Source organism: Cygnus olor, chromosome 11, assembly GCF_009769625.2.
Source record: "Cygnus olor isolate bCygOlo1 chromosome 11, bCygOlo1.pri.v2, whole genome shotgun sequence".
Lineage (NCBI taxonomy): Eukaryota > Metazoa > Chordata > Aves > Anseriformes > Anatidae > Cygnus > Cygnus olor.
Genome location: NC_049179.1, coordinates 2,137,725 through 2,161,610, shown reverse-complemented (window position 1 = coordinate 2,161,610; position 23,886 = coordinate 2,137,725). Strand labels below are relative to the sequence as shown.

Below are 23,886 nucleotides of genomic sequence, written 5' to 3'. Positions count from 1 at the left end.
GGCAGTAATTTTTTAGGGGAATATACTAAGAGACAATGCTTTCAAAAAGTTTTTTTTTTTTTCAAACAGTTTCAAGTGTGATTTCTTTTGTTTTATTTTAACCTGTCTTGTTCAACGTAGAGTAGAGAAAATCATGGCTTGTTGGAACGATTGACCAATCTGGCTTCAACTCATATGAATGACTTGGATACAATTCAGAAACTTGAATTAGAGCTTGAAAAGTTAACTGCTCAAAAGAGAACATATGAGGAGAAAGGGAAAAAATATAAAGAGGACAGTGAACAGGTACATTTTCCTTACTTTTTTTAGTGCTTATATTTTAGTTGAAAAATTTTTCATTGCTGGATTTATCAAATGCATGATTATGAGTGTTGCTAAGTTCCATTTTTGTGGGGTGTTGAGGAAGGATGAAGTCCCTATATACTTGTTATAAATGTAAGACGTTCTGTGACCTGTTTCTTCTTCTTTCTTAATTCTATCTTTTGCTTACTTTTTGTGTGTACAGAAAATCTTCAAACTTGAAAATCAGAATAAAGAATTACGAGAACAAAAAGAGACCTTAGAAATAAAGCTCCAAGAAAAAACTGAGGAAATGAAAGGTACAATAATTAACAGGAGGTTTAAAGAAGCGGGTGAAAGTTGTAAAGTCAGTTTTACAGCAAATGTAAATGACTTTTGGTCTAATAAAAAAAATATATATATATAAAAATGCTGAATTTACAGAAAATTGAAAGTTGGCTCTAATCTTCTCTTCTTTGAAGCTACGTTAGAATGCGTAGTGCAAATGCTTTTAGTATAATAATTAAATTAATTTGTTCTTTGAGTAGCAAAAGCTCTGCTCTTACTGCATTTCCTATCTTGGAGATAGCATGTGCATTCCTTCAAAGTGTCTCTTTGTCCTTCATTCCTTTAATATAGTGTTTTTAAGAATTTAGCTTTGAAGGATTCAAGCAACACATGAAATTAAGTAAACTTTAGAGGAATAAAATTTTGGTGCTTCAGAACTGTTTTATTCTGTAGCATTATTCTGTAGCATTATATCAAGTTTACTATGATAATTCTTGACATTTTAGATAATTTCAGCTTAAAATATATTAAAGATTGCTTATTAAAACAAAAAACTTCTCATTGTGATAACACTGTTTTAATAAATGCACTTAATTGCCTGAAGGTCTTTGAAATACTGCAATATTTTTTGACAGAGAAAATGGATGGCCTCACGAAGCAACTCTTCGATGATATACAAAAAGAAGAAAGTCAGAGAATGTATGGAATCTGAATTCAATTTTTTTGAAACAACATCCATTTTTTCTCTTTCTCTGCCTTTCTTTTTCCTGCTTTAAATATAATCACATCACTTATGAATCTGTTAGTATTCTTGAACAGTAATGCTAGTACTGAAGTTCTTTATGTACTTAGGTGAAGAAGAACATAATGATTGTGGGTCAGTCACATGCAGAAAATTATATTGCAGACTTGAGACTTCTTGTTTTTGCAGTTTCCTGTCTTCATGTATCTTCAAAAATTAAAAGGAGCCCTTGATAGTGATGGTGTTTTTGGATATCCTCAGTATTCAGATAGATTTAGAAAGGCAGCTGACGGCCATACCAGTCAGATTTCCTGTGAAGTAATTGTTAAACAATAGAACTGAAAGATTCAGTGTGAAGGAAAGGCAGGGGTTGTATATATTTTAGGTTAAAAATATAGGGGAAAAACTTTTTTCCCCTTTGCTATACTCTTTTCAGGTTTAAAAATATTTTTAGCAATGTATGTTTGTTGCTTTACAGCGTGCCATTCTCAGATCAAAAAATTATTACTGTTTTTATGGAAGAGTTTTACAATAACTCTTTACCAATATATGACAGAGAACTATAGGTACCAAAGAAATGCTGTCCTCTGAAATTTGAAGAGTGCACTGAATCTGTTTCTGAGGCTTGGAAGCTGTGTTCTGCTTCAGTTCAGTCTGATTTCAGTTACAAAAGACTTCAAAGTATAATAAGAGAACTTTTTTGCTGTTTTTTCTACTTTCCCCATTAACAGTATTGTGTTGGAAGCCAGTCCATTCCAGCAGGTGCCAGCAAAAATGCCAAGATTCTTCCATTGTGTTACTGAGAAGGACATGGGGCTTTCTGCTACTATGTCCTTCTTCAGTGTACCTATGTAAATGTAGCAGAGAGTTGCTCAAGTAGGCAAAGAGTTAGAGAATTAGCCTTTAAGAAAAGTTCAGTTCTATCTTGAATACAGTCCCAATACCTGAATAGGATGTAGGGGAATTCAGGGACATTCTTATCACATTATCATTCATTTTGTAGGTTCATTCTAAGGATGTAGGGTAGCATTTTCAAGCAATTATAGTTCATTTAAGCTTTCTTGACTGAATTATGCCCTTCAAATTAAAAGCAAAACACAGTCCCCTCTTTCACTTCTAAGTGCAGGAAAAGAAAAACATCCTTTCATTGTCTTGTTTAGGATACTTGAAAAAAAAATCCAAAATCAGAAACAAGATTATGAAAAGGAGATCGAATTGCTCAAGGGAGAAATTAAGGTTCTCAAAGAAGAAAAATCTTGGCTACAGCAACAAGTTCAGCAAGAAATTATCATTCAGGATGGCCTGAAAATAGAAGTAGGGCAACTTACAAAACAAGCACAGGTAAAGTATGACTCAATGAATTTTGGAGTCTTTGCTGGATAAAGCAAGTAGACAATTTAGATGTCTTATTTATAGATTATCTTCATTGTTTGTCCTCAAGAACATTGTTGAACAAATAGTAATTAATAAGATGTATTTTATAAATAACTATGTTGTATCGTTTTCATGTAGTATTCAATACAAGTTATTGCTCACAAAAAGAAGTGTGTGTTTTCAAGAGTATGACTAATTGTGCATGAATATAGATTTTAATGTGTGGATCTTTTTTTCTTCCTTTTCCCAAAAAGGGATTTGTTTCTCAGGTTTGTTTTTCATAAATGTAATTTCTAATCTGACCGTGAAAATACAGTTTTTGTGTGAAGTCACATTTTTTTCCTATGAGTCAATTCCATGACACAAATACATACTTTTTGACTACATCATGTTATTGTTCTGCTCTGGTGCCTAAGAAACGGACACTTTAAACAACACATTTTAAGCCTTCTAGCATATGAACTTGTTCATATTAATAATTATCTTTATGATTTAACTGATACTTAGCCCTTGTCATTCACTTTCTGTCTCATTCTGTAATTCGTGTCTGATTAAGAAAATACCTGAGTTGCAAAAGGAAATTGAACTGCTGCAGACACAAAAATTGGATGTTGAAAAGCAGGCCCAGTCACAGAAGCGGGAAATGAGGGGTAAGCTACACATTAGATAATTCAGGGAACTTCCCAAGCATGATGTGAACCAAGGCAGTTTAAATTGATTTTTTTTTTTTGTTTGCTAGTATTGACAAAATAATAATAATTTAAAAAAAAAAAAATCTCTTTCTCATTCCAGAGTGCTTTCATTCAATTCACAGCTTTACTTGCATGGGGTAAAACAAAAACCATGTGAGCTTTATGAAGTGATCATTGAGTACCAAGAAACTCTGATTTCAAATTTTTCTTCTTTTTGTTTAAAAATCAATACTAGTAGTTTAAACTTTACTTAGAATTTTAGAAGTATCTCATAGTGACCCAAGAATATGCAAATATACTTTATTTGGCCTTCATTCAGCCTGTTGTTAGGCTCAGGTCTCATAACTGTCTCATACACTTAAATAACTTGCTGAACTGGGGTCTCTTTGAGAAAAGGTACTAATAAGATCACTGCTGTTGTGCACTTTGTGCAATGCTAAGAATGTCTTACAGGGCAAACCTGTATCTGCAGCATTTAATGTAGTAGGCTAGCACAAGAAGACAATCTGTATAACTGCAGCAGTTATCTAGATTTAGAACAGAAAGATGGAACTTTACAGTGAAAGTTTGATGTGTTTTAAGAAACAAAAACCAATGCTAGTAGTGTACCTTAGTACACTTATATACCTCATCATATTCTGGTAGTAATTAAGATATATTTACTTAGTACCAGGAAAGAACCTTACAGATTCAGGAAGAGGTTGGTTTGATTTTTATAATGATAACTTAATTGCAAATATGAGAAGGAAATTATTCATATGATAAACTTTCTTTTTCCCAGAAAAGATGTCAGAAGTTACAAAACAGCTTCTGGAAAGTTATGATTTTGAAGATGTAAGAAGCAGGTAATTTTGTTCTGAGGTCTCTTTTTAAAAATATATATATATATAAGGAATGCATTTTGTTTACCTGCACACTAACAATACTGCCTTGTATTCTAGACTGTCTACGGAGGATTTGGAACACTTAAATGAGGATGGAGAATTGTGGTTTGCTTATGAGGGCTTGAAAAAAGCTACGAGGTTAGTCCAGTTCTTCAATGTTTTTTCATAACTCCAAGCTGTGATCTAGAAGATAAGCAGATCAGTGAGTAACTTATTTGGCAGTGTGATACTGAACACCTGTTTAATAAATTAACAAACACTATGTTATATGATTGACTGAGTAGCTTTAACTCACTTTTAACTAATTTACTACGTCGGTGAAATGTGTGCATGTTTTCAGTCTGGGAAATGTTTCCTTAGAGGTGTTGCACATACCTTCAAACTCTTTTAATGCCCAGGTGATGCAATGACATATCTGCATGTAGAACGCTTTTTTCACTTTGTATGAAACTTGACCCATTGCACTGAGGTCATTACCACATCAGCAATTTTTCCTTTTTTTTTTTTTTTTTTTTTAATAGAGTATTGGAAAGTCACTTCCAGTCTCAGAAAGAAATCTATGAAAATGAGATTGAAGGTTTGAATTTCAAAGTTGAACATCTTAGCCAAGATATTAATCATCTACAAAAATTATTTCGAGAGGAAAATGACATAAATGATGGTATTCGACTCGAAGTTAGCAGGCTAACTTCAGAAAACATGGTAAGATCAAAGTGTAGTAAAGCCAAAGTATTTTACTGTTACTTAGCAGTTCAATCCAAAAGAGTTTGTGTCACAAAGCCCTCAAAATCTTGAAGTCATGTCCTTGAATTCACAAGGTTCAAACAGTTGTGGCCATCTAAGATTGCACATCCATACAGGCTTTTTCCCTGCATGCAAGGATAACATGTTAGAATGCAGCTAAAGTTATTGTCTAAGTGTACAGCATGTTGGGGCAGTCTCACAAAGGCCTTTTTTTCTACCCTCCCCCCCCCCCCTTTTTTTTTTTTTACATAAACCTGATTAGGTAATTCTAATCACAGATTGGCAAAATACTGTTTTACAAACTCTGACTTGGTCAACCCACAACCAGCTTAAGATTTTTATTGTACTTGAGGCATTTAAATTTAGAATTTAGTTATGTTTTTCTCCCCCTGTAGTCAAATGGTAGAAACTAGCATCTTTTGATCTGAAGCCTCTTTAAAGCTGTCTGTGTCTCTCAGTTTGAAAAGTTCTGTGATTTGGTTGTCAATTAAAAAACAGGTGCCTGAGGGGTTAGATTTATGCAGTTTTGAGGTACTCTCCACTAGGGGGCAGCTAACCATATAAAGTCGCTAATACATTGCAGGCAGGACTTAAGAATTTTAACTGGTTATTAGTACTGTGTAAAAACCTATCTAACATCAAGTGCTATTATACTAGAAGACCATATATACTGTATCACTTTTTCTGCTAAGTGAAGTATAGCTCTAGAAATATTTTCAAAACAAACTTCGTAAAGTTGAAAACACAACAAAAAGTAACTTATAACATTATTTCTTAAAAATGATAACATACTGATATTTTTCCAAAGTTATTCAAACTAGGAAAGTTAATTGTGTAATTTCCGTTAAACTACAGAATATAAGAATAGTAGTATTGGGTCAGTCCAAATATTTAGTTAGCTCCCTAATTTTTTAAGAGTGGCTGGCAGCAGATGCCTCCAGAAAAGTTACGCAAGTCAGGCAAGTACTCTCCCACAGTGTCTTCCCAGTCTTTACCTATTTGCAGCTGAAGGTCTTCTGATGTCATAGGTACAATTACAGATGTTTCAAAATGAACATGCTGAAATACGCAAATGTCCTTTTTCTCTAAAAGGTGATTCCAGATCTTAAACAGCAAGTTTCTGAACTTGAAAATCAAAAATTAGATCTTGAAAACCGTCTCCAAGAACAGACTGTAAAGTTGAAAGGTAAAATACCATTGTGGTCAGCAGTCTTATAGTTGAGAGGTACATAATGAATTTCCTAGACTTGAATGTGTAAAAGCTGAAGCAGCATTACTTCATTGCCTGATTACTTACTTAAGTGCCAGTAAAATGTAAAAAACACCATGAAAGAAGTGTATAGCTCTGTTATATAGAAGCTCTGTTATTAAACAAAAATATATGCAAATATGTGCACTTTCATTTTTGAACTTTTTTAATGTCATTTAGTTCTGTGGTTTGGATGTATGCAAGTGTACTCAGCAGGGCTAAGAATATATGAAACAAAGTATGCTCTTTGGAAACAGTCTGAAAGTAAAGATGATTTGGAAGTTAAGTTGTACTCCATGAGGTGAAATTCAGAGGGTGTTGAAAAATTCAGAGTAGGAGACAGAGAAATGTTCATGTTAAATTTGCTTGTTTGAAAGTACTTCTCTATTTAGGAAAGCGTAAGTTGCTGTGGGTTCTGTATCTCTAAGTGTAATGTCTTCCTTGGCAACTTATTTTTTAAAAATTTACAGTTTGTTTGACTGTCAACTGCAAGAAGTTAATTATGTCAAAATTCCCTATCACATATAATCTTCTGTGTGGAATACTCAAATGTTTCTCTGCATTATGTGATTATATTCAATTTTGTTATAAAAAAAAATTAAGAATGTAAGAAAAGATTTTACTAAATACTAGTACAGAACAGTAAGTAAATGTGATCTTGTTTTTCTTGTGTTTGGTGTTTTGTTGCTAATTATTGCTGGAAAAAAAATGAAAGAGATGTCTAATCAGCTGCATCATGAGCCAGAAGGGGACAGAACACTAAGGAGGTAAATAGATTTATGTTTCCTTTTTTTTTTTTTTTTAAATAATTTAAGATATGTAAGTGTTATAGGCTGGGCGTGACAATCACTTAAAATTGAAGTACCACATCCAAAATAAGATTCACCTTGCAGCCTTGAATACAGCTCATAGGTAATGGGCAAGTATGATATGACTGTGCTTTAACAGAAGAACAGTAAAAGACAAAGCTTCCTGTCTGTTTCTAGAACAAATGAGGCGCAGAACGAAATAAACATAAAAGCCAAAGAGAGATTGAATGTCATAACCCAAGAAATTGAAGGGCTGAGCAACGGTTTGAAGCAAGATGAAATCCATGATGAAGTAAAAAGCAAGATAAAGCAAGAAACGACTCGACTTACTGTGGAAAACATGGTGAGGAAATGAAATCCTCATTAAGAAACTGTACCTGAAATGCAAGATAAAAAGAAAGAAATCATGATTGTATGGTATGGGCAGCATGTTTTCTCAGTTCATTGGGGAGAAAAAAGGTAGAAAAGTTTCATTTTTCTTCCACCGAATATAAGTAAAAATACATTGTAATGGTTTTAATTGTGGCAATAGCATGTAGCAGTAGAAAGCATTTCTTTATTGTGATTTCTTTGAACTCACTGACTTTGATTATTACAGGATCTTGAAGAAAAACTAGACATGAAAGATAGAATAATAAAAAAATTGGAAGATCAGATCAAAACTCTTACCAAGACTATTGAAAAAGGTAAAATATTGTGTGATTACTATTAGTAGTAGTAGTAGCTTTGGATGTTCAGTGTGTGTTGTAGAGGAAGTAGATTTACAAAACTGAAAAAAAAAAAGTAGGGCTTTGGGGTGGAGTTAGAAATTTAAAACCTCAGGAAAAAGTGCCAGGGAACCATCAACAGAAATTTTATAAAAGCCCCTTCCTGTATTTTTTTTCCAGCTAAATAATAGGCACATATGAGACCTAGAGTATATGATAAAGTTTAATTCAGAGGCATCAGGTTCTGTCAACAAAAATTAATACATATCCTCACACAAGCTGTCTCTGAGACAACAGAATGTTAGTTTTGCATCAGATGAGTATCTCCTCACATAGGTCTTCAGATGGCAGATGGTTACTGATATGAGGTTAGTTTGTACAAAATTCTTACATAGCAAGTAATTCTTCACTGTAGAATGCACTTCAAACGGATGCAGAAGTAACTAAAGTAGAGATGTGCCACTGCTATTTATTTGCCTTATTCATGTAAGTGATTCCACTGAATCCAGTGAAACTATTCACATGAATAATATGAATGTTATTTAACTCAATGCTTGGAACTGTAAGCTAAAAACATTAATGTGAACAGAGCCTGTACTCTATTAAAGAGAAACTGCTTTTCTCCAGTAGTTTGTTCTAACATATGAATGATGACTTAGTCATTTATCTGCAGTTAACAGTGCTTTATGTTTGGCAGTTAATGAAGTTCACGTGCCAACTTTGTCCAAAGAGTACATTGGAATGATGGAGTACAAAAAAGAGGATGAAGAAAGGATTGTTCAAAATCTGATCCTTGGTATTTTAGTAACACTTCACTTAAGTAACATTTTATCAGTAGTCAGTGATTGTCAGTGTAGAAAAATACAACAAAAACTACAAGATGTTTTCATTTATGTTCAAAGATGGCTTTATCCCTCTCTCTTACTACTATAACCACTTGGGGATGCTACATTGCTCTTTTTCTACTGCCAGTCATTTCAAATACAAAGAGCTTTATCTGTGTTGCAATCATTTGTCTGACTCTTAAATTATTCTATCATCTTCCTTAGTATCTGTTCATTTATAAAGCTATAAATCTCAGGAGCAATCTAGGGACTTGAGTTTACTTTCTTTCTAGTCATACAGGAAGTAATTTACTTTATTCCTAGTCATCATTCTGATCTCTAAGGTCCCTTCCAACCCAAGCCATTCTGTGATCTACTAAGTTTTGTAAATCATTGGGCATATATCCACGTGTGATGTATTAATCTCATCTGTCCTTTCTGTATCATTCCTTTCACTGAAGGGAACTTTACTTTCATATTTCTCTTGTAGGGGAATTCTGCCTTTTTTCTGAGTTACTTCACAATATCAGTCTTACTGACAAACCAGATTTTTGCATTAGTTTGCAGTTAATAGTAAACTCAACAATGTTTTCATGCAATTCAGCTTGTCTTTTTCAGAATGACAATTTAAATCTTTTTATTTTTATATAATAATCCTGACCACTCTCCTCTATGCAGATTTAAAGCCACGTGGAGTTGTAGTTAATATGATACCTGGCCTTCCAGCTCACATCCTATTCATGTGTGTGAGGTATGCAGATTATCTGAATGATGCTGACATGCTGAAATCTTTCATAAATGTAACCATTGATGGCATCAAACAAGTTGTTAAGGTAGGAATTATGTTTGGCTGTATTGTACTTTTTGATTTTTATGTAAGGTTTATGAGGTGCATGCACAATACCTGAGAAATGCTGACACTTTCATTTGCTAGTATTTCTATAATTAATAACTATTATTAGTGACACTCTTTTTTTCCTATTAGTAGTAGTATGCATATAAAGTCTCCAGGTAAGGTTCCACTGTGCTGAACACAGTAACACGTACTGACAGAGATCATCTTTATCTGAAAAACTTGTTGGCAAAACCATTTTAAGTATTTTACATCTAAAAATGAGTAGTTAATTAGGTTTTAAGTGCAACTGTGCTTTCAGCACAGGTAAAAGTTGGATGGACAGAAATGAAGGTTAGTATATTTGTCAGTAGACAGGTATCAGGTTTTTTTTTTTTGTATTTGTAAAATCAGAAGGTTTTGTACTTCTGTTCTACTAGAGTAATGTTTTCTTGACATGTTATTTGGTACTTCAGCATTACTGCCTGAATGATTAAGGTTACTTTGCCAGCCAGTTTACAAAACCAAGATATAAATAAGAATCATTCGTCTGTTGTCTCATCTACGTTACAAATTCCGCTATTTGAATGCTTTATTGTGGATTTAGAATGTAGTAAAACACCAGGCATGCATTGTAACACAGGTAGGAATGGACCATGGCTTATGCAGTTGAATTTGTTATGTAAAGAATGCCTGTGGTTGGTTCACACGCACACACAAAAAATTATACAGCAGTTTATCCATAAGAAAATGCTTGTGCATATTAGGCTAACAAAAAGAAAATGTGTAGTTAGAATCGTGTTTATATGTAGTTCAGTTTCATTTCTATATACAGGCATTGTTCACGCTTTTGCAGGAAGGCCTCCAGTACACTATCTCACTACACATAGAAATGTGTAAAACTACTTCAGACTAATGTATTTAGCGTGTCTCATATAAGAATTAACCAATGTTTTAACAAATAAAAGAGGGGTCTTTTTTTCTGTATATATGTTAACCCCCCCAAAAAATGATTTGTACAGTTGGCATGTTACAGATGCTATTATGTTCCTTCTGCCTTAGATGCGTGCTATTATGCCAACTCTGTAGTAGTCTTAAGTTTCATCTTTGAAATTAAGTTAACTTAGTAAGACAATGCCATTATAAGATTGCTCTGTCATTTTCAGGAAAATTCAGAAGATTTTGAAATGTTGTCCTTTTGGCTTTCCAATACGTACTATTTTCTTAACTGTTTGAAGCAATACAGTGGGGAAGAGGTAAGAGTGATTTCATCAAATCATTTCATTACTTTACTTTTGTCAGACTTTAATTCAATAGGCGAAATAAACAGAGATAATCAATAGATTCACCAGGTCATCACTGTTCCTTCAGGATATTTTGATATTTGTAATATTGCAATATTTGTATTGCTTTGCAGTGGTGATATATCTTACACAAATAATAAGACAGTATAGAATTACCTGAGCAAGTGAAGCCAAAAAAACATAAAAGTGCTGAAGTCAGTTAATTTCCTAACATGGAAACTGTTATGTAAATGGAACTCTATACATGAGTTTAATGTGAGCTGGACTTCAGATGTCCAGCTGCATATATATGAAAGGGTTTAGTTGCTTTATAATTGTGACCACTTCAAACACTTGCTGCTACTAATATGAGATTACTGAAGAAATTCTCTGGAAAGGAGCAATATAATAAAGACCTCTTTTTTTTTCCTGTATTTAACTTGCTTGTTTAAGCTAAATTTTATCCCGTGATTCAAAATTGTTTTAAATTGCAAACTCTTACTATATTTTACTGCTAGGTTTTATTAATTTACATAGCCTGAAGCAAAATTGCACAGGCACATCAGGATTAAAGCCAATAGGTGCCATAAAGCCTTGGAACCACAGTAACTGTGTACTATCTAAACAACAGTGCTCCCTCTTGTGGCTATATCGATAAAATCTAAAGAGCAATGAAGAATTGAAAACATTTAAATTTAATAAATAACAATCTTTTGTCATTTAATCCCAACAGTAGGGTGTGGTCTGAATCCAGAATTTAGTGTGTTGATCTATGTTTGTAGTGAACACTCAAGACTTCACACAAGTTAGGATTCAGCCTACGTTTCTTGAAACAGAATTTTCCTGATGAAAAGTCCAAAAATGAGATCCCTTTGCAGCAATAAAACATACATTGTTAATTATCATTTTTAATCATTTTGCAAACGGAATTTAAACAACTGGTTTTTGTTTTTTAATTAAATAGTTTGATTTCTGTTTATGTGATCTAGGAGTTGCTGCAAAGTCCAATGAAATCTAGGCATGCCTTTCCTTTGGCTTTAGTATGCTTTTGGAACAGAGTAAGCATGAACATTAAATGGAACAATAAGTGCAAGAAGCCCAGAGCTAGATGCATCCATTGCAGTTAGCAGTTGCTTTCACTCATTCTGAGACCATTTTGGCCAGAGACAGAATGGATTACTCTAATACATACATTGGAATATAATACCAATTTATAATGTTATGTAATTTCTGATAATTATATCTACAACTTAATTGTAGGAATTTATGAAGTCTAACACCCCACGTCAGAATAAGAACTGTTTGAAGCATTTTGATCTGTCAGAATATAGACAAATTCTTAGTGATTTGGCCATTCGTATCTACCACCAGTTCATTGTTGTAATGGAGAACAACATTCAACCCATGATCGGTAAGACAGCAAAACTCCAAACACAGTTAAATCTAGCTTGTGAAGTACATGAATAAAGATTATACATGGAGGGAAGGGATGGGACAGACTTCTTCCTTCTTTCATTTATACGTGTGTACCTGCATGTGTGCTTCTGCACATATAAATTCCACTGTTACATCCCCACAGGGCTTGGAGGGACTTTTTCCTCTGAACAATTTCCTTGTGTGGTATAATGCTTTGAAACAGACCAGCCTTCTGCAGAACAAATAGGCTTTTCAAAATTTTTGTGCTCCAGAGTCCTTTGTCAGTATTTTATTTTTCTTCTATCATTTAAATTTTAAAATATCCTGACGTTATATTTAGTTTAAGAACTAAGTTAATGTAACTGAAAGGAGCCTTAGGAGTGTTAGTCTTACCAGTTGTTTTTTATTGTATTTCAGTACCAGGCATGCTGGAATATGAAAGTCTCCAAGGAATTTCTGGCTTGAAACCTACAGGGTTCCGTAAACGTTCTTCTAGTATAGATGACACAGATACGTACACAATGACCTCTATCCTGCAACAACTCAGCTATTTTTATAGTACTATGTGCCAGAATGGCTTGGACTCTGAGCTTCTAAAGCAAGCGGTGAAGCAGCTTTTCTTTCTGATTGGAGCTGTCACCCTCAATAGTCTCTTCCTCCGCAAGGACATGTGCTCTTGTAGAAAAGGAATGCAGATAAGGTAAAGCCAGTAAACTTTCAGCAAGCAGTTGACTGAGAATGAATTTTTAACATTTTTATGTAACCTAGTCCTTTATTATTAAGTCATTAGATTATTATGTGACCATTCTGCTGGAAGTAGTCAATTGTTTTTTATTTTTTTATTTTTTTTAAACTCTTTTTGAAAAAAATAGATCTTAAAAGGCAAAGCTAAGCTTTCTCAACCTAAAACAATACAAATCATGCTATCCATGTTGATGAAATGTTGATGTAGGAAAAGACAGAGAAAATGACAGTCTAAAGCTCAAAGTTGGTCCTATGTTCAGTATTCTTCCTATGCTTGTGGGCTCATGATGATGAATAGTATTTTTAATTCTAAACAGGTACAGTGTCCCCTGTCTGGCAAATAGACAAAAGCAGACTTGATTTTTTCGTGCTTTGCAGTGAGAAAAGCACTGAGACAGAGCCATTAAGGGTTCTCAAAAGTTAAAAAAGAAAGCTTTAGGTCTTCAGTTATAACTCTGATCTGTAATGTGCAAAGATTGTTCTAATCTGTATAAGCTCCGTTGTAAATTAGTATTTTAAAGATATATAGTGCTATAATATAATTGCCAATGCCAGTATGTATTGGTATTTTTCTGTAACAAACAGCTAAACTAATAATTTGCTTTCTATTGTCCAAGCTTTAAGAAATAATAAAAAATAAATTAATCCCCTGTATATTTTATTTTTTTAACTTAAAAATCAGCAGGCTGTTAATTATCTGATTTTTATGATCTACAGGTATGTTTTGTTGTGTGTTTTTTTAACTTAAACTGTATGAATATGAATATTGCATTAGAGAAACAAAGATTTTAGAAGTCTTTAATATAGCTTGATTGGTAGAGGGAGCCTGACGTTTCTGTTGTTTGTTCATGGTTTAACCCAGATGTAATATCAGCTATTTGGAAGAATGGCTTAAAGACAAGAATCTTCAAAGCAGTAATGCCAAAGAAACTTTAGAGCCTCTAGCTCAAGCAGCATGGCTCCTTCAGGTCAAAAAGATCACAGATGATGATGCCAAAGAAATATGTGAACACTGCACATCTCTTTCTACTGTGCAGGTAATGAACCGTTTGTTTTATTCTGGCACCGACTGCAGAATCTTGCCTATCTAAAATAATTTGTTGCAAAGAGCTATTGACCTTTCATTTGATAAAAGTAGCATTCCTCATCATTCCACGTCACCACTTGTTATATTGGATTTTTTAACCCCATATTCCTGATTGTTAGCATTTTAACTGCTTCTGTGAGGAATATCTGTCTGCCTTGTTCCATCTCATCTTTTATTCCACAATGGATTTTTGTTTTATTTTGTCAGAGGCTTTTTTTGTTGTTTCCTTTAATCAGTTTAGCTTTCTCTACATCTTCTTGATCCTGCTGACATCCTTGGAAATGATTCATAGCAGTCATCATCTATGTAACAAATCATCAGGTTACCAGTCAAAATTATCTCTCTGTTGTAAAATTCCTACTGAAACTTCAATTAAATACCAATAAAGATGGTATTTAATTCTTCTTTTCATCTGCTTGCTTCTTGTGACATACTAAAATAGTCTTTTGTAATTTGAGCAGATAGTTAAGATCCTCAACTCATACACTCCAATAGATGATTTTGAGAAAAGAGTGGCTCCATCATTTGTTCGTAAAGTACAGGTAAGAGCTACAACTACTCCCTCTCAAATTAAAGTTAGAAGTACTTCATACACACTGGTTTCGATGCTACGTATTTATACTTGACCCTTACGTCAAATTATGACTAAGTTGCTCATCTTCTACACATTTGGAGTTGATCAAGAGAAGTCTCCTTTATATTACCTGAAAGGGAAATGTGCAATGAGAAGTAAACAATGTTAATGTTTTGGGTTTTATTTGTAATACAGTATTTTCTTACCCTTTCTGGTATGATTTCAGGCTATGCTAAACAATCGTGAGGACGTTCCACAGTTGATGCTCGATACCAAATATCTATTTCAAGTGACGTTTCCTTTCACTCCCTCTCCACATGCCTTGGAAATGATACAAGTCCCCAGCAGCTTCAAACTTGGCTTTCTCACAAGGGTTTAATAAAACTAATGCGCTGGTATTTTCTCAGAGACTAAATAAAGACAGGCAGACTTTCATGGTTCATTTCTCCAGCTGGTGGATGGCATGGTAGCTTGCAGTGAATTAAGCTGTTAAAACCTTGTTCTAAAGTCAAGACTTAAAAAGTAGGAATAATTTCAGCTTGCAGTTTCTTTCTCTGTTTTCTTACTGTACTTCATTCTTCATTATATAATGATGACGTTTTCAGCTGGACATAAAGCTGACTGCAGTTTCTTATACCACACTTGATGAGGAGACAAGTTTGCATTGGTTCTTTGTCAGTAACCCTAAAGCATGAGACATAGGGGAAAACTACCATGGGATAAATGTTATTACTTTACAGTTTTCCTTGCCTTTGCTTTCTGTAACAAGAGATTTTTTTCCAAGGTAATTCTATTCATTGCCTTGATATTCTGGATCTGTTTTACAGCAGCTTTCAGCCTTTTATGCTTTTTAGGCCTTTATTCATTCCATGAAATAAGTCTCCCATAATAGTTCACAAGAAAACTATAGAAGGATGGAACAGAAGGTCCTCCCACAATTTTTATTTTATTTTATTTTATTTTATTTTATTTTATTTTATTTTATTTTATTTTATTTTATTAATACAAATAGCTACATTGAACCAGTCTAAGAGAATTGCTGTTGTAATAAACATATATTGTCTTTTGTAGGCATGCTGGCTTGGTTCACTCAGGCCGAATGCTTACATTACTGTTCAGGCACACCAGACAGCTCTTTAGCTGGGGGGGAATTTGGGTGCTTTTTTTTTTTTTGAAGGCAGATTTTAGTTTTGTTCTCTGCAATGACACGTCTGCATTTTCATATCAGTCATTAGCGTAGAAAAGTCAGACATAAAATTCCTATTGTGATCTAGGTTTAAATTACAAGTTTTTTTTTTAAAAAAAAAAAAAGAAAGAAGGAAAAGAGTTCATCTCCTGTTTTAGGTCCATCTCTAATGCAGTGTCTTTCAGAACATATGCTGAGTATGCACACATGTACACATCTTTTTCCCATTCTTTTTTGCTTGTTTCCCTCTCTCAATTCTGACATTGAGTAGGAGTGAATGCAGCTATTGTGATCTGGTCTTACTGATAAACCAAGCTTAATTCCTGGCATTGAAATTAAATAAATATATTTCATTTAAACTGCAGGATCCTTAGAAGTAGTCCTCTTTTTGCATTGTTCAGCCTTCTTCCTGCAGGCAGAATACAAAGAATAACAGCTTTATTTAATACTAGACCCTGTCAGAACAACTGGAGAACCAGCATTCACCTTACTACAATCCTGACAGTCATTAGAAATTCCTCAGTAAATTATGCTAGTTTTCTAGCTAGGTTATTAGATGTAATTATGAAAATTGAATGCTAAAGCTTTGAAATACTTCTAATTTCTAATTGTTTTAGTTAATTTAAACATTACAGGAAGAATCAATTTTATTATTATTATTATTATTACATAGTGTTTAAAATCTGTAAATATGAAGAAGGACTGTTTTTTGCTATTTCCCATCCTTGGTATTTACTGTGAACAGTGACATATTCATAGTACTATCCACAGAGATGCATGAAAAATATATGAAGGAATTTTTTTGTATTTTGTTCAATAGCAATAAAAGTTGTACAAAATGTCACAGATGTATAGGTACATTAGTATTCTTATCTGTTAAATAAAAAGTAGCTTTTAAATCAATCTGTAGTGTTTCAAGTGATGGAATAATTATGTTTTCAGTGAAGAATTATTTGAATATACATATGAATATATATTATTTATATATACACATTGTGTATATTCCTATCAGAATGGTTATGCTGTTGCTGGCTCCACGTGAATTTCTATAAGTATTTTAAAGCAAGCAAGTTTAGTTGCTATAAATTGTGTATAGCCTTTTTTACAGTTACTGGAGCTGCACGTCTGTTACCTGGTACGGTGTGAGTAAAATCCCAATCCGCTCTTAAATCTACGTCCCACGGAAGTATCGGAAGGTATGTATTGTCTGTATGACAAAAATTTCTTGATAAAGGAAAATCGTTCTGACAATTTGGTGCTAAATTATTTTGAGAGGTTTGTGTGAAATATGCTGTTAGCGCTGTGTATGCAAAGAACAAAGTATATTTTAAAATAAAGTTTAAAATAATCAGTATTTACTGTATGCTGTCAGAAACTTACTGTGCTTGTTGACGTTAATGCCTTTAAACAATACGTAGATACAAAACTTTGTCTGTTTTTATAATTCTTCAAAATGTAAGGAGCAGTATTAGTGATGAAGGGCAGATACTTGAAAGAGGCATTACTGAGGTTAACTTTCCTAGAATGATAGTAAAGGAGAAAGCTATTGCATTCAAATGGAAAAATACTGGATGATCCTTACTGCAGTGGGAAAGCACCGAAACTGCTTATGGAGAGGGTTTAGGCATGTGACTCCTGCAGTTTCTGGCAGCTGGACTCAACAGCATAGGTGATACCTTTCCCTCCTGTGTTTCCATAATATTTGGGTTAAAAATAAAAAATTAAAATTAGGATGGTTTTCTTCTACCCAAACCTGTGTTGGACTGAAATCTAATTTCCCTTTTTTTCTTCTCATGTTGCCTTACATTGTCTTGACTATTGAATGCAAACATCTAATGGCATGATGTCAGTGACTTCAGTGGAGTCACAGCAGATGTGACTTCAGCACTTTTAAAGTTTTTCAGACGTGATTTCATAAATATCCCTGCAGCTAAAGAATCCAATAAAGCAGAATTTTTTAATGTTGTTGATTTCCGAGTTACTGTCTTAAAATGGGTGAACAATGAAAGTATATCCAAGGAAGAACAAGCATGGCCACCACTTGTATTAGACTTAGAATTTTCTTTAAGAATATGAAGTAGATTTAACATTGTCACTGTCGTTTGTCAGAATGTCAATTTGATAGGTGGAAAAAGCAGTAGTCAGCCACCTTCCCAGTAGTATGCTTAACATTAGGAAACTATCCAAAAATTGCTGCAATATGAAATGAGCAGGCAAGGTCTATTTTGCCTAACACTGTATATTGTTTGTTCTGTATTCTAAGAGGGCAGTTAAAATAAAGCCTCTAAACCATAATCATCAGTACAGAACTGACCTGAGGTGATGCAACTAGAGAGGCTGAGCTTTAAATACCCTTTAAGTAGCCTTAATAATAGGGAGGTTGCCTTTCTACATTAGCAGTTGCATACGGCTTATTTACTCGTCTTGAGAAACGCTGGGTTATTGTTGTTTGAAAAGGTAGGCAATTTTGCATATTTACCAACAAGATTCATTGTGCAGAATTTCTCTACAAGTGGCATATTTGTTAATGTTTCAGCATGCTGCCATTTTTATACTTCCACTGTATCTTTTTAAAAATGTTCAAAAATTCAGGCTACAGCATGGGAAGAAATCTTTTTAGATCTTTTAAGGTTAAACTCTTTGTAACAGTGATGGTTTTGTATCATATTTTAAAAAAGATATAAAGTATCTTATGTATAATACTACTTTTAATTATTTGGAAGTTTTGCTGGCCTCTCTTGCAGTGAAATTTGTGTGTCGTAATCTCATCTAAAGTAAAGCACTGATATCAGGCATAATTCACCCTGTATGTTACTCCAGTGAATTCTCTTGCTTTATCTAAAATTTATCTAAAATTAATTCCGCCCAAGGTATTTATTCAAAGCCTAATAGATCATTGTCTAAAGTCTCTAGGTCTAATAATGATATTTTAACTAAGATGACATTTTTTTCTGTGATATTTTCATTTTACACTTCTTATGAAGTGGAAGTTTTCCTCCCAAAGTCTTGTTGGGGTAATGTCTTAAGACTTCATATCGAGTACATAAATCTATGTCACCTGAATTGCCCTCAGTGGGAATCTTGAATTCAAAGAATCTCTGAATAAGAATTTATTCAGTTGTTAAATATCGAGATTTAAGAATCTAGCACAGTTGATCCCTGCTGTTACAGTCACTTTAAAGCTATTAGATAGACTAGTACAGGGAAGCTCATTGAAAGGATAGTGGCTTGGTGTCTTGGGCTCACTGTTTGCAAAATAATGCATTAAAAACGTCAGGGCGTATTTGTTGGTTTTCAGCAAATGGGTTATAAACCCCGTTGACTGCGTATAGCTGGCTGAAAGCTCCATGCAAATTTATGATTAAAATGCTGTAGTTCATGTTAGGGCAGATTTCTTCTCACATATGTTGGGATGAAGTTATGCAACTCCTTTAGACAACAGAAGAAACTTCTATTGACTTCGCAGGACAAGATTTCCAGGTTTATCATCTCATTTTTCAAGTTGTCCATGGAAAAATGTAAGAATAAGCAGCAAAATGGAGGTGCATAGAATAAACTTTGATTTGTTTTTTAGATAATGTCCAGCCAAATTCTGAAATCTGCATAGTTCATTCAATTTATTTTGCTCCATTTAAAATCTCCTTTACAATAGCTTCTTCTAACTCATAAGCTCATTATTTATGTTTATGTCAAAACCTGTTAAACATCTAGATACTGTTAAACGCTTACATTGAGAGAATGGGAAATACTACATCTTCCCTACGAAAAATGTAAGGAGAAAAATGGCATTATGATGGTATTGTTGTTTGTTATTCTGAATCTCAAAGAGTTTCTCATTCTCTATTGCTGATAGTGCTTTGATCCTAAAGAAACCTGGCTTGAGAACAAAAAGGGGGTTCATAATAACACAGCTTTCAGTGTGCTGAAGCATCACTTTCTGCTCAAGCAGCACATTGATCATAATGTTTTTGAAACTGCTGACTGAATCCTAGGCCATCTTTCAGCTTTAAAAATAATACATAATATTGAATATTTAATAATAGAGTGAAAAAATAAATATTTCTGAGAAATCTGCACTGATCAGCTGCTATGCATTTCTAGTTACTGTCTAGTGGCATTAATTAAATGAAAATTAAAAATCTGCATTGTCATTAATCAATGTGCAATCAGTGCACATTATAACAAAATACATATTTTGCTTGTATTTTTCTTCATAGAAATACAATCTGCACATCATACAGCTGTCTTGCATATAGTGACAGTTCATGAAGCCTGAGAGATTAGTCACAGAGAGAGATTATCTAGTCTGTAGATGTCTATATACAGCCTAAGCTGCATTAGCTACCAGAGCAGTAGCAGGAAGCTTTGCACTGTACTGGAACACACTCTTTTTCTTCTCTCTTTCAGCTGTCTCATACTGCAAAGATGTGTGACCAGACCTTTTTAGCGGTTGTATTCGGTCCATGTGACAAGTGCTCCAAAGAGAAGCCCCTTAGGGCTGTTTACATCAAATCAGAACAGCTCAGCTACTGCTCACTATGTGTGGAAATGGTATGTTACTGATTTTATCAGCTGGAATGTGAAAAGCCTGCAAGAATAGGAGTTGGATATATTAATGGTCTGTTCTGTTGGATTTTTTCTGGACAGCAAATAAGCATTGCTAGGCCTGAAGGCCGGCTACTTCTAACCCAAATAAACACCTCTGCAGACACCTGATGTTATTCCTTGAGTCTGGAACAGACATGGCCCCCGGGTTCAAGGATATGTTTTTTGATTCTTGATTGGAAAGTGGCCATGAGATTTTTGCCCTAGGGCACTGCATTCCTTAGCTAAGCAAATGTTACGTGCCTGTCTAAACTCCGCTCTGAGGTATATGCGTGCAAGTCTGCTCAGCCTGTAATATTGAGTGTTGCCCATTACCTTTAACAGAACTTCCAAAAGAGACAAAACTATTGCGATGGACTGACTCAGCAGAGATGAGGGGAGTTGCAGTTCGTCTGATCTGTTTCAGCTTCACTGAGACAGAACTGGAATGCTGTCCTCATGGCCTACACTTCATACTGAGACCAGGTTTTCTCATACACTATGTGCAGTACTTCGGTGGGGGATCTGTCAGAGCTGGAGGTAGTTACAATGAGGATAAAGTGAGAAAAGAATAGTAGAGGCTCTTCTGTTACCATGTGTGTGTACCCCCACAGAAGGTGGTAATGGGGGAGATGAGCAAACGTGCTAGCCAGACCAGCAGGGCCTGTCATAATACCTGCATGAAGAAGGAACGATGTTGGAGGCATTGAGATCTTCAGTAATTACTGGTGAGGTGACAACCCACTCTCCTAGCAGGAAGCACTGTCCTGGCGCAGTCACAGGATTTTTTTAGATGAGATACAAAGCTAAGGTACCTATGTGGTCACTGAGGAGCTGGTCTCCAAAACTGCTTTTGCAAACTGAGGAATGTCGTTGTCCTGATTATACTCCAGCTTGGAGTTACTCTATTTCATCTTCCTGAACCATTGTGTAATATCATTTGGAGAAGACTTCCTTCACTGCTTCTTCCCCAGAACTGGTCACTACCGTAACTTGAATAGTGTCCAGTAGGTTGTTGTATTTAAATGTCAGATGAAATAATCTCTGCAGGAATACCAAAAGGTTTAACTAACTGTGTTTAGAAAACATTATAAGACAGACAGATGAGAGAACTGATTTGGTGATTATAGATGGTGCAATGTGTACAGTTCACTGACTGACACAGCATAATCACATCACATTGTTTAGGAGGAAATTTAGATGTAATGAATATAAGACAAAAGACGGTACCTTCCTTATTTACTTGCTTCCCCTGACTTTTGAAACCGCTGCTTTGTTCAGGTCCTTCTTGGCCAGCAGCCTATAAATAGCAATTTATCTAGTAAATTTTTGCATGACTTGCTAAATGCACACTGAAGTTTCAGGAAACTGGCTGTTTGTTAATTATAGTTCCTGCAACTTTCTCTTTATTATTTGCACTATAGAAGTTAGACTCCTACCAAAAGAAACAGCTGCTAAGTGGAAGCAGACTGAGACTTCAAAATGAATTGCCTCAGTACCTAACAGCCTGTTAGGCTTTGTATTAGCGCTGCAGTAGGATCTTGGGCTTTCTGGTTGATCTGACTTCAGTGGTAAAAGAGAATTAAAAACAGCTAACTGGAACACAGAGAGCTCTTTGCAGTAGTAATGGAATGCATATAGATAGGAAAGTAGTATCCTTTACTTTTTGTAACTGATTTTTCAGAGCTGTGGCGATGCTTTGGTTTAAATCAAAATGCACAATATGTCCTAGCCGCTCTTGTGCAGGTGTTTGTGTATGATTGTGCATAATGTGGTGTGCAATCAGCTGAGCCTTTTGCAACTTCCTGATTTGCACATGCATCTTTTAATTTCAGATGCAGATTGCACTCAGCTGCACAAATGCATTTTCATAACCAGTCTTTTTGATTTTCCTCCAAACAGTATCTGTTGAGAGATAACAGGAATTGCTGATTCACAATGTTGAGATCATCCTACTTCCCTTAGTTGCCTTTTGGGCTAAAACATCTTTTTCCTGTGGGGTTTTGTCCATTTTGGAATTGGTGCTAATCAATAGAAATTCAATGTGCTTGCTTTTTAGTCTTCTCCAAAAAAGTATTAGTACATTAGTTTACAATTTAAAGAAAGATAAGTTGGTGAGTTAGTAAGAATGATTATATATATATATTTTTTTTTTTTTAAATACCTACCTTTTGAGATAGTCAACAATGTGTGACACAGTCAGACCTTCCATTTTCCCCAGCATGGAATAGTACCAGCTTTCTTGCATGTATTCCCATCACCACATTGCGGTGCATTTGCCACACATGGAAGGTAGGTTTGCAGTTGTGGTAATGACTGTTTTTGCCACAATTCTTGGTGATTGAATTCTTCTGTAGCAGCTCCACAGAGTAATGCTCTATAGAAAGCAGACTACTTTCAGAATGGTTACCTCAAAATAGCCTCAAAATATTTGAAGCCAAGGGTCATCATGCCTTTGATCCATAGGGAAGAGTCAGAGTCAAAATCTGTCTTAAAACAAACTGTCCTTGTTCTGGGCAACATGGAAGCTCACTGCCTCTGAGGACATAGTAGCCAGTTTGTAAGTGATCGGCTTTCTAGGGAATGCCGGTGATCAGTACAAAGTAACAGCAACAAACACTTTCATGTACCAGTCATTACTGCACAATTAATGGATCATAACATTACAGAGTTCAGTTACTTACTACTCTTTTCCGCATACCATACCTCCTGTACAGGATGTTTTCACAGCCTTTTGGCCTGTGCTGATGTGTTTTGAAACTCATATGGAATCAAAGCACAAACTAAGAGGACGTATATTTTGTCCACTGCTGCGGATTGAACTGCCATTTCAGGTTAAACATAGTAAATTCTAATATTGTGTTAACAAGGCATTTACTATCGTAGGGTTTTTAGGCGATTGCTGGTTAAGTTTTGTTTTTATTTCTAATGAAAGCATATCCAGTAGTATGTGAACTCCACAGATTATACTGCCTCCTTTTTCTTTTATGATACTGAATGTAACTGGATCAAAGTAAGTCCAGAGTTGCCTACATGGCCATCAGACTAGTAGGGTTGCTGCACCAGCTTCTGTGGACAGGGGGAAGACTGGGAATGCATTCACTGTATTTGACTCTCCAGACGAGTGGCCCAGCTTCTGTAAAACAGACCTTGAGCATAAAGCCAGACCAAGGCCTGACTTCAGCCTGCGGATTTACAGTGAACAGCTCAACAGGTCTGCCCATGTGTCCCGGTCAGACAGTGACACTGCTGCTAAGCCCGTGTGGGAAAGGACTTACTTTCTCCGAGGCTGTACTGTGTCCAGGATGTGCCCAGAGTCTAAACAACAGCTGCAAACACTTATTTTCTTATCTCCCTTTCTAATCTTGGAACATCTCCAGGTTGAACAATAGCCATTTGATTGTCTATTTTCTGGCTAAAGGGAGACAATGAGAGTCAATGTGAGCAAAGTTATTCCGTGTGGATCAAGGACAATCTGTGAAGAAAGAAGAGGACGTTTTCAAGGAACTCCCAGGGAACAAAAAGTTGCAAGGTTGTTTGCTGCTGTTCTTTCTCTGGAAACTGAGCCGCTCTGTGCACATTGCACAC

At 34.9% G+C, this 23,886-nt stretch overlaps 1 protein-coding gene and 2 long non-coding RNA genes across 9 annotated transcripts in view; 1 reads left to right on the top strand and 2 right to left on the bottom strand.

The window, feature by feature from the left end:
* Positions 1–14,963, top strand: part of MYO5C (myosin VC) — a 33,246-nt gene extending 18,283 nt beyond the window's left edge. The window contains exons 22-41 of one of the 2 annotated variants that reach the window (XM_040570127.1): positions 121–285; positions 506–599; positions 1,203–1,266; positions 2,470–2,650; positions 3,240–3,333; positions 4,157–4,220; positions 4,317–4,397; positions 4,781–4,961; positions 6,096–6,189; positions 6,968–7,019; positions 7,239–7,404; positions 7,660–7,747; positions 8,466–8,564; positions 9,271–9,425; positions 10,591–10,680; positions 11,968–12,118; positions 12,541–12,823; positions 13,730–13,904; positions 14,416–14,496; positions 14,755–14,963. In XM_040570127.1, the coding sequence (XP_040426061.1) occupies positions 121–285; positions 506–599; positions 1,203–1,266; positions 2,470–2,650; positions 3,240–3,333; positions 4,157–4,220; positions 4,317–4,397; positions 4,781–4,961; positions 6,096–6,189; positions 6,968–7,019; positions 7,239–7,404; positions 7,660–7,747; positions 8,466–8,564; positions 9,271–9,425; positions 10,591–10,680; positions 11,968–12,118; positions 12,541–12,823; positions 13,730–13,904; positions 14,416–14,496; positions 14,755–14,907 (2,511 nt within the window). In that variant the 3' untranslated portion in view covers positions 14,908–14,963. Of the gene's footprint in view, positions 1–120; positions 286–505; positions 600–1,202; positions 1,267–2,469; positions 2,651–3,239; positions 3,334–4,156; positions 4,221–4,284; positions 4,398–4,780; positions 4,962–6,095; positions 6,190–6,967; positions 7,020–7,238; positions 7,405–7,659; positions 7,748–8,465; positions 8,565–9,270; positions 9,426–10,590; positions 10,681–11,967; positions 12,119–12,540; positions 12,824–13,729; positions 13,905–14,415; positions 14,497–14,754 lie in introns of both variants that reach the window. The other variant, XM_040570128.1, reaches the window with a different exon arrangement.
* The window catches only part of LOC121076087, a 29,475-nt gene that overhangs the window by 714 nt on the left and 4,875 nt on the right, over positions 1–23,886 (bottom strand). For 3 of the 6 annotated variants that reach the window (XR_005823327.1, XR_005823326.1, XR_005823322.1), the window contains exons 2-7: positions 23,577–23,713; positions 22,467–22,673; positions 7,392–7,438; positions 5,999–6,174; positions 4,998–5,128; positions 4,285–4,442 (exon numbers count right to left, since the gene is read on the bottom strand). This is a non-coding gene — a long non-coding RNA (uncharacterized LOC121076087). Of the gene's footprint in view, positions 1–4,284; positions 4,443–4,997; positions 5,129–5,998; positions 6,175–7,391; positions 7,439–22,466; positions 22,674–23,576; positions 23,774–23,886 lie in introns of all 6 variants that reach the window. The other 3 variants (XR_005823324.1, XR_005823323.1, XR_005823325.1) reach the window with 3 other exon arrangements.
* LOC121076088 lies at positions 15,574–17,203 on the bottom strand. Its single transcript, XR_005823328.1, has 2 exons — positions 17,095–17,203; positions 15,574–16,123 (listed from the first exon to the last, which is right to left on the bottom strand). It is a non-coding gene; the product is annotated as an uncharacterized LOC121076088 (long non-coding RNA).